This window comes from Candoia aspera, chromosome 1, assembly GCF_035149785.1.
Source record: "Candoia aspera isolate rCanAsp1 chromosome 1, rCanAsp1.hap2, whole genome shotgun sequence".
Lineage (NCBI taxonomy): Eukaryota > Metazoa > Chordata > Lepidosauria > Squamata > Boidae > Candoia > Candoia aspera.
In genome coordinates, this window is record NC_086153.1 from 149,728,889 (window position 1) to 149,743,175 (window position 14,287).

Below are 14,287 nucleotides of genomic sequence, written 5' to 3' on the forward strand. Positions count from 1 at the left end.
GAGAGCTAGAAGCACGGCTGGGTGTGTGTCTGAAACACACTGAAATGTGGCGGTGAGTTCCGGAGCTGGACGTGAGGCTGTGCTCCACCGGATCAGCAAGGCAAGTATCCTCAAAAGCAGCTTGTGCAGAAGGCAGGTGTTTGTAGGTAGGAAACGCTGGCGCTGATTCCCCTCTGGTTACAGGTGAGGCTTCCGATGCAGGTAAGGACTCTTCCACAAATGATGTGACAAGCTTGAAGGATTGGTTGTCTCTGGCAACTTGCTCTTTGCGCGTCTGCCTTTTATGCTGATTTTTGCGCACCTGTTTCCTTCTGCAGCCAATTGGGCTGCCTTTTCCTTTGCACACTTTTCTGCACGCCTTTCCTGCGTGCTGTTTGGCGGATTCAAAACCTCCTCCAGAGTCTGGCCAATCAGCATCTCGAGCTTCTCCCGCTCTGCTGAGTCACCTTCAGGTTTCGTTTTCCCGAGTTCTTCCCGTAAGTTTTGGTTTCCTGTTCTGACTCAGAAGCCGGCTGAAACCTCACAATATCAGCTTCCTGGAAACTCTGGATGAGAAGACTCCTTTACAATGTAATTAACATAGTGACTCTGATATTTAATATTTCAAGAACTTTCAAACTGTACCAGAGTTACACCTTGCTTTTACAGCCAGACCTGGGGGTATATTTTTTTTCGATGACAAAAAACAGGATAGTTGTGCAATGTCAGTGCTAAACAGGGAGAACTCTTGAAGGTTTAATAAACCTTTCACATATTTTTCCCAAAAGAGCCAAAACTCATGCTGTTTTTATTATTCGGTCATTAACCCCTAGAATTATTCATTTTAAATTTGTATCCCACCTTTTCTCTAACAATTCAACTGCCAATGCAATTCTGGGGCCGCAAAAACACAGCCTGCAGCCTGCCCAACCAAACCAAACAGGTCCCCCATTTAATATAGAACACCTTTAATTTAAAAATGTATGGTGGATATGCAAGGACCTGAAATTACTAACCTTTTGGAACAAATGAGGCCATGACCCCAGTTGATTAACTCTTAGCACAGCGTAAGTCACAAAAGAGCAGATTAATTTTGCCTATTGTGCTCTGAAACTCGAGCAGGGCCTCTCTTACTGGTGTTCAACAAAACCATTCAAGGGAATCATGTATGAGTCATCTGTTATTGGCCTCTTAAAAGTTATCTCTAATTAGTCAGTACACTGTAGGATTAAGATTATTTTATCACCTGCCAAAGAAAAAACTGACTAGTACAACATTTTTATACTTTATTGGAAAAGATATAAAAACAGAAATCCATAAAAAATTTAAAACAGCAAAATTATACCATGAAGCTCCCATTATGTCAAACAATACCTAGGCTGCAGCCTGAATAAACACTATTTGCTAGGTTTCTTTTTAAGCCTAAAGAAAATGAATAGCGATTATTACAAGAACACAGTGATGGATTTGCATTTGAATGCGGAGGGAAAACATGCAACATTTACAGCACCCACTGGTACAAGCATTTTTTATTAGTCTTGTAGCAAAGAGTATTAGTAATCTGTAACCAAGCATTGAGATTATCACGTCCCAAAAACAAGTAGCAAGTTTTTGTCCTAATACATTACACAATCCGCATCGAATTCCTTTTACGATGACTTCCTTCAGGCTCCCATGAGCCTAGGGAAACTATTTTGGAATTGCTGGGGTGGCTACAACTTGTCACTCACTAATATGTACCCCTAATGTGCATCCCCTTAAGAGTTGCTTAGAACAAATGCATCAATGTGTTCAGGCAGGAAAAAAGTCAATAGCTACTTAAATTAGAAAGAATGCTACAGTATATTACTTTCTCAAAATCATTTTCTACTGTTGTCTTAGTGTTCTAAGTAGTAATTAGCATTTCCACTTTTCCAATTATTAAGCATACCAAGCTTTATCTCTATCCACCCAGCATATATATACTTTAAGAAACCCATATGTTCCATTCCCGTTCACACTGAGACAGCTCAATTTTCCTCTCATGGATTGACATGATCTAGCTATGTGAAGGATGAATGTTACTGTGAATTCATCTTTGGTTATAGAACAGATTTAAAGCAGGGCTTATTAAGCAAAACAGGAGCTAGAAATATGTCACAGAAACCTAGGCAGCATTTTCATACTAACATTATCATGCTTGTAGATTGAAAGTTGAACTGTCGTGCTTTCTAGCTCTGTTTATTATTTCCTTTTACTCTAAATGATTTTGTTGTAATATTAATTAAATGAACTTTAACATAATCCAGAATGGCAGAAATTCAGAAAGAAAGAAATAATTAAATGCTCTCCATGGCTTTGAATTCACTGAGTGCTTGCACGGGGTTAACATGCTTTTTCTGGGAAGCTCGCTTGATTTTGGTCTGAGTTTCATCTTGTTTCTCTCGCTTCACTAGAGGCTTCTTCTCAGGAGCTTTCATTTTCCAAGACACAGCTGGAAGGTTCAGAGAAGCCATCCCTTGAGACTTCTGGTACTTAGTGGAGGCCACATAGGAGGCCTTCACAGTTTGCACCACGGCATTCATCAGGTTCTTTGCAGCCTGGATCAGTGACATGGCACTATCCACCTTAACAAACAAATCCACAAAAGAGAATACCTTTAGTCTGAGACAGTGCCTGAAATACAGTTTGCAGTACAAAGTTTAACAGTAGAGGCTCCAAATATATCAGAGATTTCAAGAGTTCCAAGCTTATGCATCGCAGAACAAATGCTAACAGGAATCTGAGGTTGAGGTTCAGATTCCTTTACCAAGAAGATACCTTTTCAATCCAAAGATGCCTTTCTCATTGAGTACAAACTAACTAGGAAGGGAATGGAGAAAAACATCCAGATACTTGGCTTAGAACAGACTGGAGAGAGAAATAGAATACCACTGGCCAAGACTTAAATGATAGTAAAATTTGAGTTTATTTGTACAGCAGACCCCTATGCTAAGTCACCAATTACCTTTGGATGGCCCCTTGCTTTCAAAAGTTAAAACACAGAAAAATACTATATATTTTATGGAATTGCTGGCAGGAAAAGGACAAGGGTACTATTATGTCAATTAGTTTAGCATCAATACCCATTATGCCTGTTGTATTTATCTTAGACAAAAGCTCTCAGCATCAATATATACATCTACAAAAACATCAACAAAGAAACTTCATAACTGTTGCATTGTCAAAAGCACACAAAAAACCCCTACAAATGCCAACTGATAGGTTGGCACAGATTATTAGTTGAGAATGTGAAAAAACTGAAACAATTAAAGCACGATCCTATGAAAAAGGAATTACAGAAATGTAACTGCCTATCAACTGTTGGGTCCTTTAGTTGATTTAAGGTTCTTTCAAAATGAACAATCTGGAAATTAACAGATTAAAAGGTGCCTTTATTTTTTGCAATGTGTATAACTAAAGATTGTAAATCAGTTGCTTTACAAACAGAATCACTGTTAGGATCCATTATGATCAATTGCTATTCAGACAGAGCACAGCACATCCCTGTATTCATTGCTTTTGTATTTATCATCAAGAGAAGAACTTACAGAAATAAATTACATAGTGTGCATGGCTTCTTTTGGAAAGATTTAATTCTTTTAGCTTTCTAAAGACTTTGAGAACGATTTAATGGGAAGGCAGTAGTTGTAGCACATTCCGTCACTGTTTGAACTATCCACTGTGTGAAAAGAGGTACCTACATTATGTGACATATTTGCTTTTTCAGTGTTCATTAAATTATATACTGATTCTAGCTTCAAGACAAATTTCTGTAGCAGAAGAGCTCAAAATTAAATAGGCATTTTATAATCACTATACAACCTCAAGAGAAGATATTACAGGTACTGTAAAGCTAGCAACTCTCTATTCAGTGCCAACATTCTTGCCAAATGTGGCCCAGATTTTGGTAGTATTGATTTGGTAGTACTGAATCTATTATCCATCCATCCATCCATCCCTTGTAAATAAAACTCAGAAAATGCCAGCTTTAGTGATGGAGAAGGGAAGCGCAGTACTTAGAAAAACATGAAGCTTTGCACATGGCTCCTCACATTTTAACTTCACAGCCAAGTCAATAAAGCCTTTCAAAATATTCCAAAACTGCTGCCATTTTGGAGAAGAGTTGGTGAACATGACTGTCAACTTGTTTTTCTCTTCATGGAGAATACATTAGCTATATCCAAGTACAATCTGAAGTATGCTAAAAATGGTTTGTAGTCTACAAAATTATTCACATGAGAAGGAAAGATAAACAAGGGATGAATGTGGGGTGGCGCCAATTCAGTTGAGGATGAGGATTAAAATGTTACAGCCACAATCTTCACAGCCTAGAAGAAAGTTTTCAGAGAGAGTTGGAGAAGAGGAAACTGAATGTAGCAGACAGAAACGGATGCAAGCGGCCGACTGTGACAGACTTGGGGAGAAAAAAATCGGAAGAAAAGATGTAACAGAAATTTACAGAGAAAAATATGGGGAGATGAATGCCATGGGAAATTTGAAAGGTATACAGTTTCTGGTGAATACAGAGGAACATGGTAAGGAAGTGTACAGTCACTGCATCACCCGAGAACAGGGCAGATGAATGGCTTTGGCGGTGGAGTATTGGATGGAAATGAGACTACGTCTATACTTTCAGAGGACTTCAGCAAACAAAGCCATTTTTATCATAATGAAATGTGTGAACTGGATTGTTTAAACCACAGTTTGGCCCATACAACCTTTCTGAATGAGGAAGATAGTGTTGAGGTTTTCCTACTAACGATTAAGACTGCTATTGTACCTAATCATTTTGGCCGGGTGAAGAGGTTGTATTTGATTGTCTCCTTTCACGTGCTTCATGCAAATTGCCTGGGGGGAGGATCCTGCCCAGACTTGTTTCTTACTTCCTCTTTTTTCTCTCTGCCGATATGTAGCAAGCCAGGCTTGCTCTCAATGAGAGCTAAGTCCTTTAAATATGTTTTGCTTTTGTTTTGCTTTCTGTAAATAAATTATTTTATAGATATGCCTGGTGTGTGTGACTTTTCTGATCTCTCCTGGGCCAAAGGCTTTCCCAGCATTCTGCCAACAGATAGTATAAATCCCTCCAGTGTCACAAAAAAAATTCAAGAGGGCTTGAAGATGCTGAAAAAAGACCTTTATATTCTACACCCAGAATTCCACAACAGAACCAAATTAAAGTTTGCATAAGAGCTGAATCTGGAAAGACACAAAGCAAACATTAATCCATGTACATACCCCAGACACCACAAGCTCTCCTCCAAGGTTCTGAACCTCTGCCTTGACTTTGCTACAGATGTTCAGCTGGTGACAGTATAAAGCAATACGCTGCAGATAGGCCAGCAGGTCTTGTTTGCAAGCAGAATCTGGGCACTGTTCACAGGAAAAGGAGAAAAAAAAAGATACTTTATTTTAAAGAGAGGATCCAGTGTGTTGCCCACTCCAAATGCATTAAATACAAGTCAGTGTTTGGGTCGTTTTATTTACTGTTAAGCCATGTTGTGAATAGAACAGGATTAGGGTCATGGAAAAATACTTAATGGTATAAAATTCCAAATAAAATTCTGCAAGGGTTGCCCACCCTACTCCCAGACAAGTTTTCAGTGATTTTTTTGAACATCACTAGGGAGCCATATGAATCTCGGTGGGGATGCTGATCCAGAGGCAGGTGTCACAACAGAGAAGACACAATTCCTAGGTCCGAAAAGATGGCATTCTTTGCTTGAGGGGACTGGAAGTACACCCACTGTGCCCAATGTTACAGGATGGGCAAAAACTATTGGAGATAGGCAGTCCCTCAGATAACTAGCCCTATGTCACGAAGGGTTCCAAAAATGGCAACTAGCATCCTGAAACCAGTTAGCAACTAGCGAACCTTGTGGAGTAGTGGTGACACATAAGCATATCAAGGCACGCCCATTACTGCCCATGGTACTGCATTCTGGACCAGTTGTAGTTCCAAGTGGTCTTCAAGGGCAGCCCCAAATAAAACATATTGCAATAGTCCATGAAATGGAATTTAATTTCCATCAGTCTTTGTCCTTAAAAAATTAAGATAACAATAATTTATTTTGTTTATTCACTGAAACTGTCAAATATTTAAGAAGAAATGTTCTGGAATGGAGAGAGAAAACCCCAGATAAATATTGAAAAGCGAGGGCAGGGTTAATATCCTTTTCTATTATATTGCCACACACATAGACAGCACCATGTTTGATCTCCAAGCAAAGACAATGTGCATGCATTATCTTTTCCCTACAGAGGGGAAGTGACAGAAAAGTGAAGTGGACTGAGATCCCCATCTTTTTAGGATGCTACGCATTAAATTTTTTTCTACAATAAAATAGTCTGCACTCCGAAACTCTGTAAGATACCAGAATAGAATCCAAATTCATTAATATTGGGAGCAAGCAATGAAGAAAGCTTTTTTGTAGTACAGGAAGATACAGAATTAAGATTCTTCAGCAGACTCCATAAAACAAACCAGTGGCTCCAGAGTTCCTGAGTTTATAAACATATTGTAAAATTAAAGGTGACTTGAAGACTCATAAAAAATCAGTTATGGCTTACATGATCGGCAATTGTCCGCCCTAGTTTATCCATTCTTGACCCAGCTTCTGCAATTTTCTTTGCTGCGCTGATTACATCAGATGTATTTTTTAGTGGTCCTTTACCTCTGCAAAGGAGAACAGAGTATTTGTCTTCTAGAACTAAGGGCACATATTTCCTTGCCAATTACTTCCCATGGTAAAGAATTTACTACAACAAGACTGGTAGTAACAGCGGTACTAAAAAATACTTTAGAGGACAGCTTCATGAGAATTAAAAATATCATTACAATATCCTTATACATAGCTTTCACTCCCTAAACAATAACATTGCTTAATATCTTATTAAACAGTCCTTAAACTAGGCCATTTTATTTGATCATGGTGCACTTAACAAGCCAGATTAGTTTTACAGATCAAGGTAGTCATAGCTCTTTCTTTTTTCACCTGCTTTTACATTGCTCCTCAAGATTAGTTAGAGACTTGGGTAGGACATCCTTTAGGGTTTATCTCATCAACATTTCCCTTATCAGAGCTTTCCTAAATAGTTTGATTCTGTGGCAGATTCTGTATGGTGTTCAAAGTATAAAGTCACAATCATACATTTGTTTGTTATTAGTTCAGTCACTTCTGACTCTTCGTGACTTCATGGACCAGCCCACACCAGAGCTTCCTGTCAGTCGTCGCCACCCCCAGCTCCCCCAGGGACGAGTCCGTCACCTCTAGAATATCATCCATCCACCTTGCCCTTGGTCGGCCCCTCTTCCTTCTGCCCTCCACTCTCCCTAGCATCAGCACCTTCTCCAGGGTGTCCTGTTTTCTCATTATGTGGCCAAAGTATTTCAGTTTTGCCTTTAATGTCATTCCCTCAAGTGAGCAGTCTGGCTTTATTTCCTGGAGGATGGACTGGTTTGATCTTCTTGCAGTCCAAGGCACTCTCAGAATTTTCCTCCAACACCACAGTTCCAAAGCATCTATCTTCCTTCTCTCAGCCTTCCTTATGGTCCAGCTCTTGCAGCCACATGTTACTACATTCTTTAGTGTTTCCCTTTTTTGGTATGGGGATATAAGTTGATTTTTTTCCCAATCTGATGGCCATTCTTGTGTTTTCCAAATTTGCTGGCATATGGCATGCATCACCTTGACAGCATCATCTTGCAAGATTTTAAACAGTTCAGCTGGGATACCGTCATCTCCTGCTGCCTTGTTATTAGCAATGCTTAAGACTCTTCAGGATGTCTGGCTCTAACTCACTGACCACACCATCAAAGTTATCCCCGCTATTATTATCCTTCCTATACAGATCTTCTGTATATTCATGCCACCTTTTTCTTGATCTCTTTTTCTTCTGTTAGGTCCTTGCCATCTTTGTTTTTGACCATACCCATTTTGGCCTGGAATTTACCTCCAATGTTTCTAATTTTCTGGAAGAGGTCTCTTGTCCTTCCTATTCTATTGTCTTCTTCCACTTCCACGCATTGCTTGTTTAAAAATAATTCCTTATCTCTTCTGGCTAACCTCTGGAATTTTGCATTCAATTGGGCATATCTCCCCCTATCACTGTTGCCTTTTGCTTTCCTTCTTTCTTGGGCTACTTCTAGTGTCTCAGCAGACAGCCATTTTGCCTTCTTGGTTTTCTCTTTCTTTGGGATGTATTTTGTTGCTGCCTCAGGCCTAAATACAAGGACACTCCTAGAACATCTCTTTGAGGCCTATCCATTAACCTGTAACAAAATGTAGGCTACACATCAAATAATTTCAATGGGGCCAGACAATTGTGTTTGGTATTAATGTTGTTTAATTATTAATTGCGTACAATTTACTGTCAGTTTAAAACAAATTATATTTCAGCTCAGAACTGAAGGCTACTAAAACTATTCCAGCTTTGTGCAGTTCCTTAGAAACTTCATGAACTGCACTGATTTAAATCTAACTTTCTAAGCTGAACCTTCAGAAAATATAGGATTAAAATAAATTTAAGTTTCTATTCAGTTATGCATGTGCTAGAGAATTTACTCTATAGTTTATATGCCTCTCTATAAGTCTAAACACAGGAAAACCAAAAGGCAAAGTTATAATAAAATAATACAGTATCACTAAATACAGGCAATGCAATCTTATTAAGCAAAATTTACCACTTCCCGTTTAGGGGAAAATACTGTTACCTCAAAAACAGGTTAGCTAGCACAGCAGACAAACTACAAAGATTTAATTGCAGCTTCAGCTGGTTCTCCTTCAGTCTATGAGCCAGCATTGGCACAATTGGATTAAATGAAAAAGAGGAGATGATTTTGGTATCCTATGCATATTTATGACCCTGCTCTCATTTAGAAGCCTCTTCAGAATGAAAGATGAGAGAGAATAAATAAGATCATCTTACAAGGTGTCTGAGACAGTTTCAGGCATAAGCCCAACTGCAATGGATATTGTCAAAGCAAACTAGCTGAGATACAAGGAACATGAATAAGGTTGCCCTTGAAACGCCTACTTATACAGAATGCTTACCTGGTGAAGTCTGTCATCTCCATCATAATCATGCACATTTGTTTTGCCAGAACAATAATATCATTACCACTGTCATCCCATTTGGACACTTCAGCATCCAATTTACTCTTCTCTTCTTGGAAGCTGGCAACTTGTTCAGCAATTTTGGCTTTTTGTTCTTGAGGGAGCTGAGCCATGATGGCCTGGAATGAAGAATTATTCTATATATAACATTCTTTTCAACAACTGGCCATTCAGATATTTTCATTAGCCAACCTAATTAAGAGTCAGAGTTAAAGTATATCCAAAGGATGAATAGGGACTTTCTTTTCAGTTTTGATCAAATTTATGACTCTGTGGATGATTGCACAATAAAAATAAAATACTATATGGAAAGTTATCTACTGGTGAAAGATTTTTGAAGCACACCTTAGGAAAAATTGGTAGCATAGGAAATGTATGTTCTCTTTCCTTTTCCATTTTTACATCATATATGGAGGCATATTTTGAAATTGCTACAGGTAATGAAAAATAAAGTTTTCAGATAGAAAACCACATAGTTTTGAAAGCCAGATCACAAATGCTAATCAAGGATCAAATCTTTTTCAAATAAAATCTTCCAAATATGTGCAAAATTTGAGGGAAAGGCATAATAAAACAAGACTACAATGTAATTATCAGATCATAATTATCTGATTCAGCTTTTTAAATCATCTGAGATGCATTCTGAAAGTTTAAGTTCATGCTGCCTACACACAAAATGTAAGGGCTATTTTAGTAAGTGAAGTCAAATTAGAGAAATTACAAAAGTTGAGCTTTATGAAACACTTGCTTGGAAGACCATCCCCTTTTCATAAACAAATCTGTTGGCAAGCAACCACTTGGGGGGACCTGAACTTCCAAGTGGCATGAATTGTGGGAAGACCCATAAAGTGAAAAACCACTTCTGAGATTCCTTCTGAACTCTATATTGAACAGTGTTTATTGATGCTTAACATAGTATATACATAGTGAGTTCTCTTTCACTGCTAAAACACACAAGAGAAACTGGACAGGATTCAGAATGGCTTTTTAAAAAACATTCAAGGGATAGGAAAGCTTAGCAATTCCACATGGTTTTATCAAGGACACCCTCATGCAAGTGAAAAACAAAACTGCTATCATAAAGAATAAGGTAGCCATTTAGGTGTGTATTGAAGATAAAAATATAATGGTGTCAATTGGCATGTTATATTAAGGATAATTTTTCTTAATAGAAAAGTTTCTTAATAAAAAATAGTTCCCATTAGAAGGAATATTCCTCTTTCTATGGCTAGGCTTAGGTTTTAATCAAGGATTGTGAATGCAGAAATCAGATTAGATGATGCTACAGATCTGTGATTTTTATCTACCAAAGCAACACCAATGGAGGAAGTAAATGATCCCAAGGGAAAAGATAAACAAATAATGCTCTACAGAGAAATAGATATATTGGGAAGGGAGAAATCATGGTATCTTGATTTTAATGTAGCCTAGTATTCTGGCTATATTCAATGAGATTAGAGCAGGTAACTAAACAGGTGTCCCTTACTCTTGCACTATGGCCGTGAATAAGTTGATCATCTTCAGTTTGAACACTTGTTCGGCTTCTGACATCAAAATCTTCTGTCTCGAAGTCAGAATCATCAAGTTCTTCAGGGGTCTAAAAAAATGTTTAAGCACAAATCAAACTCAAGAGCAACCTAGGGGAGCAAATGTTTCCATGGTTTTGGAAGCCACTGAATTTACAACCTGTCAAACTGCACATAAATACAATGTCATATTTTAAGACAGATGAACAATTAAAAATACCAACAGTCATGCACATTTTATACACATTTATCTAACACAACTGGGAGATAGTTTGATGGAAAGGTTAGATAAACACTTTTTAAAAAGTAATTTGGTATTTCATACTGCCTACTTACATTTGCTATATTACAATTTGTCTTGAGCTTGAGCAAACAGACATAAAAACACAATTATCAGCTTGCTATATTGCTGTATTTGTAATACTTTATTTAATACAATTTCTGTAGACACTGTGCGAAAGAACTGTTTGTTAGATTAAACCATGGCAACCCATTTAAAAGGATATATTACTTTTCATAGCTTCAGAAATCTGCAGCTTGTACTTCTTTTATACTAGTTTTTTTTCCCAAGTTCTGATCAAGATGTATACAGTGAACTAATGTTTGATTGTATTAATAACTTTAGTTAAGAAGTCACACATGTTACATCTTAGCTGCTACTTTAGATGTGATTAGACTCTTCAGGAAATACTGTTGGAGAGGGAAGAACTGCAAATGTTCAATAATATTCATTGTGAATATTATCATCAGTTAGCTCTGGTTAATTCAAGGTCTCTAATCAAGCTGTGTTTTCTGCCACTCTCACTGGCAAGCATTATTCTCTCTCTCGTTTTCTCTGCAAATATTCAATAAATGAGTTGTTTTTGCAATGGCAGGTAGGGTTGAAAGAAAAATGGCTACAGGAAAGACATTTTTTGCATCCCATTGGTTTAGGTTTGTGGGCAAAGGCTAACCAAATGATTTAAAGAAAAAATGCTGGAAAATGGAAGAGAGGGGAGAGGTAGCAACTTGAGCATCAGTGTTACTGGTAGCCCCTCTTGTTTTGACTTTCTATCTATCCAGTTTTAATTCTGACCATGCCTGTGGCTTGAATTCTGTCCCCAACAAGTTTTGCCTGAGGTCACATTGATCTCAATAGAGAAATGATTTCCTCACTCCTTGAAAGCCTGACCTTCCCAATATTCCCTTTTAGACTAGTTGTCTTTTCTTCACTTCTATTCTGTTTGGGGACTGTGAACTGCTGGACTTACTGCAGGGACTCTGGTAAAAAAAAATGATGGCAATAAAGGGAGCAGGTGGTTAGGTGCTGATTTCTTTCCCCTAGCAAATCTGTTTCCTGGCTTACTATAGCTGGAACTTTTATGCTAGCTCCAGATAGTGGGAATGTTGGTAGTAGATATGGACTAACTACAGATGGTAATGGGAAATGGGAGGGAGAGGGAAGAATCAGTTCTCTTCTAGCTTCATCTTGCCTGAATAAATTGCTTTGTGCATATCTCTATGCTTTATTTTCAAAGTGACTAATCACTAATGGCATTATGCAAGTTTAGATATTTATGGTACTGTATTTCATTTGGGGGCTTGCTTTGAAAATATATCCAATTTGTATTTTAGACAAAATGCAGAGCTTTTACTAATTAGGTCTCTCGACAAACACCTAAAAAAACGAAAAGCATTTGCCTCTCATAATTCATTTTTTAGTTTATGCTGCTTCATCTCCATCAAGAGCAGATGGATTTTGAATTTGATTTCTGGAGCACAAGACCACCCTAACCTTAATCATAAACTCTTCTTTACTGAGATATTTTTTTTTCCCAATGCAAAGAGGAAAACTTTGCACTGAGCCTCCTATCATCTCATTCTTTGACACTTCTATTCTGTTAGCCATTTCTCCAACACTTATACAATCAAAAGAGCATTTATAAAACAGAAACATTACAATAGAGACAAAAGTTCATAGATGGATGAAAATCTGAATATAGTTAAATAAGTGCAACTTTTCCAAGCATCACTGAGTATCTAAAACTAGTTTGGTCTAGTGGTTAAGGTGCTAGGCTAGAAACCAGGAGTCGGTGAGTTCTAGTCCCGCCTGAGGCATGAAAGCCGGCTGGGTGACCCTGGGCCAGTCCCTCTCTCTCAGCCCAACCCACCTCACAGGGTTGTTCTTGTTGTGGGGAAAATAGGAGGAGGAAGGAGTATAAGGTATGTTTGCTACCTTGAGTTATTGATAAAAATAATAAAGGTGGGATAAAAATTAAATAAATAAATAAAATAAATAAAACAAGAGCAGACATAACTTGGATTCATGCATCACATCAAAGTAAAGCATAAAACATAACTTACAAACCTGTAATAGCTGGGCTGACCAATCACACAAAAAGAAATTTGTGGTCTTGTATAATGCAGAAACATGTAACTATTTCAGTTTGGGGAATGCCTTGGGCTTTGTGTGACATGTTGACTACCAAATCCCAACAGTGGGTGGGTCCAGGAACCAAAGTAGCCCAAAGTTTTGGGAATTGGATAGAATTTTTAAGAGGTAAAATGGCAAGAATTTTGCCCTCTGAAATACCCCAACCTTCAAACAATGAAACACCTTTAGGTTATTGGCCTTTCCCACTCTGAAAGACAAGATCCACCTAACAAAGACTACACAATGGAAGCCTTGTTCTAAATACAGACCAAATGCATGTTTAAAAATGCGGTCAGTCATATTGAAAAAAGGCACTATTGAATTACCAACAGATAAAGATTTGGATATAATATACGTCAAGCAGTAAACTAAACTGTGACCAGAATACTAACAGGCCAAAAAAACTGAAGTAGCTTTAGATTTATACCATCCTCCTCTTCTATGTGGGGGAGATATCTAAGTAGAATGAACAGCTGCCAGTACCTGTCTCCTGTCCAAATGGGACACCAAGCACCAACAGTCATTTGAAAGAACCTGGTTTTGATAGTCTCCAACACTTTTACAACCACATGAAATTTCATTTGAACTTAGTGTACTTATTACTGAGGTTAGAAGAATGGAAAGTGATCAATGTGAATATACAGTGTATAAAGAACTGCATATAAATATATAGGTAAGGGGTGAAATACAGGGTGCAATTACTCACACTTGCTTTTGCTGGCCTCGCGTAAAGGGGCAATAATAATTACTATTGCCCCTCTGCGCGAAGCCGGTTCCTGCCTTCCCCATTGGCTGGCAGTGGGCGCAAATAATGGGGAAGGCAGGAAGCAATTTCCCCCAGTGGGAAAGGGAAGGGGCTTGGCTCAGAGAGCCACACGTAGGAATTGGTCGCTGGAGAAACTGCTTGTGCAGGCACTTGCTTCCGCTGGCTTTGTGCTAGGGGACTGGGTGTGAAGGGTCAGGCTGGGCACACCTCGTCAACAGTGGGAGCAAGAAGATGGCAAGGTCAGCTGGGGCAGCGGAATGCAGGGTGACGAGGGCAACTGTGGCTAGGACTGGGCAAGGGTGGCTATGGCTTCCTGGGGTGTGGCAAGCAGGCCCAGAGCTGCGCGGTTCTGGGGCTGCTTGGTGCCCAACTGTAAGCGTGGGCAGGCTGCCAAGTGCCTGGATTTTGATCATATGACCGCGGTGGCGCTGCAATGGCTGTAACTTTGGGCACCAGTCATATGCCATTT

General features: G+C 38.6%; 1 protein-coding gene across 1 annotated transcript in view; it reads right to left on the reverse strand.

The window, feature by feature from the left end:
- Positions 1-1,251: 1,251 nt before the first annotated feature.
- Positions 1,252-14,287, reverse strand: part of CTNNA1 (catenin alpha 1) — a 68,257-nt gene continuing 55,221 nt past the window's right edge. The window contains exons 14-18 of the mRNA XM_063315816.1: positions 10,600-10,710; positions 9,051-9,232; positions 6,568-6,673; positions 5,236-5,370; positions 1,252-2,585 (exon numbers count right to left, since the gene is read on the reverse strand). Coding sequence (XP_063171886.1) covers positions 2,298-2,585; positions 5,236-5,370; positions 6,568-6,673; positions 9,051-9,232; positions 10,600-10,710 — 822 coding nt within the window. The 3' untranslated portion in view covers positions 1,252-2,297. The remainder of the gene's footprint in view (positions 2,586-5,235; positions 5,371-6,567; positions 6,674-9,050; positions 9,233-10,599; positions 10,711-14,287) is intronic.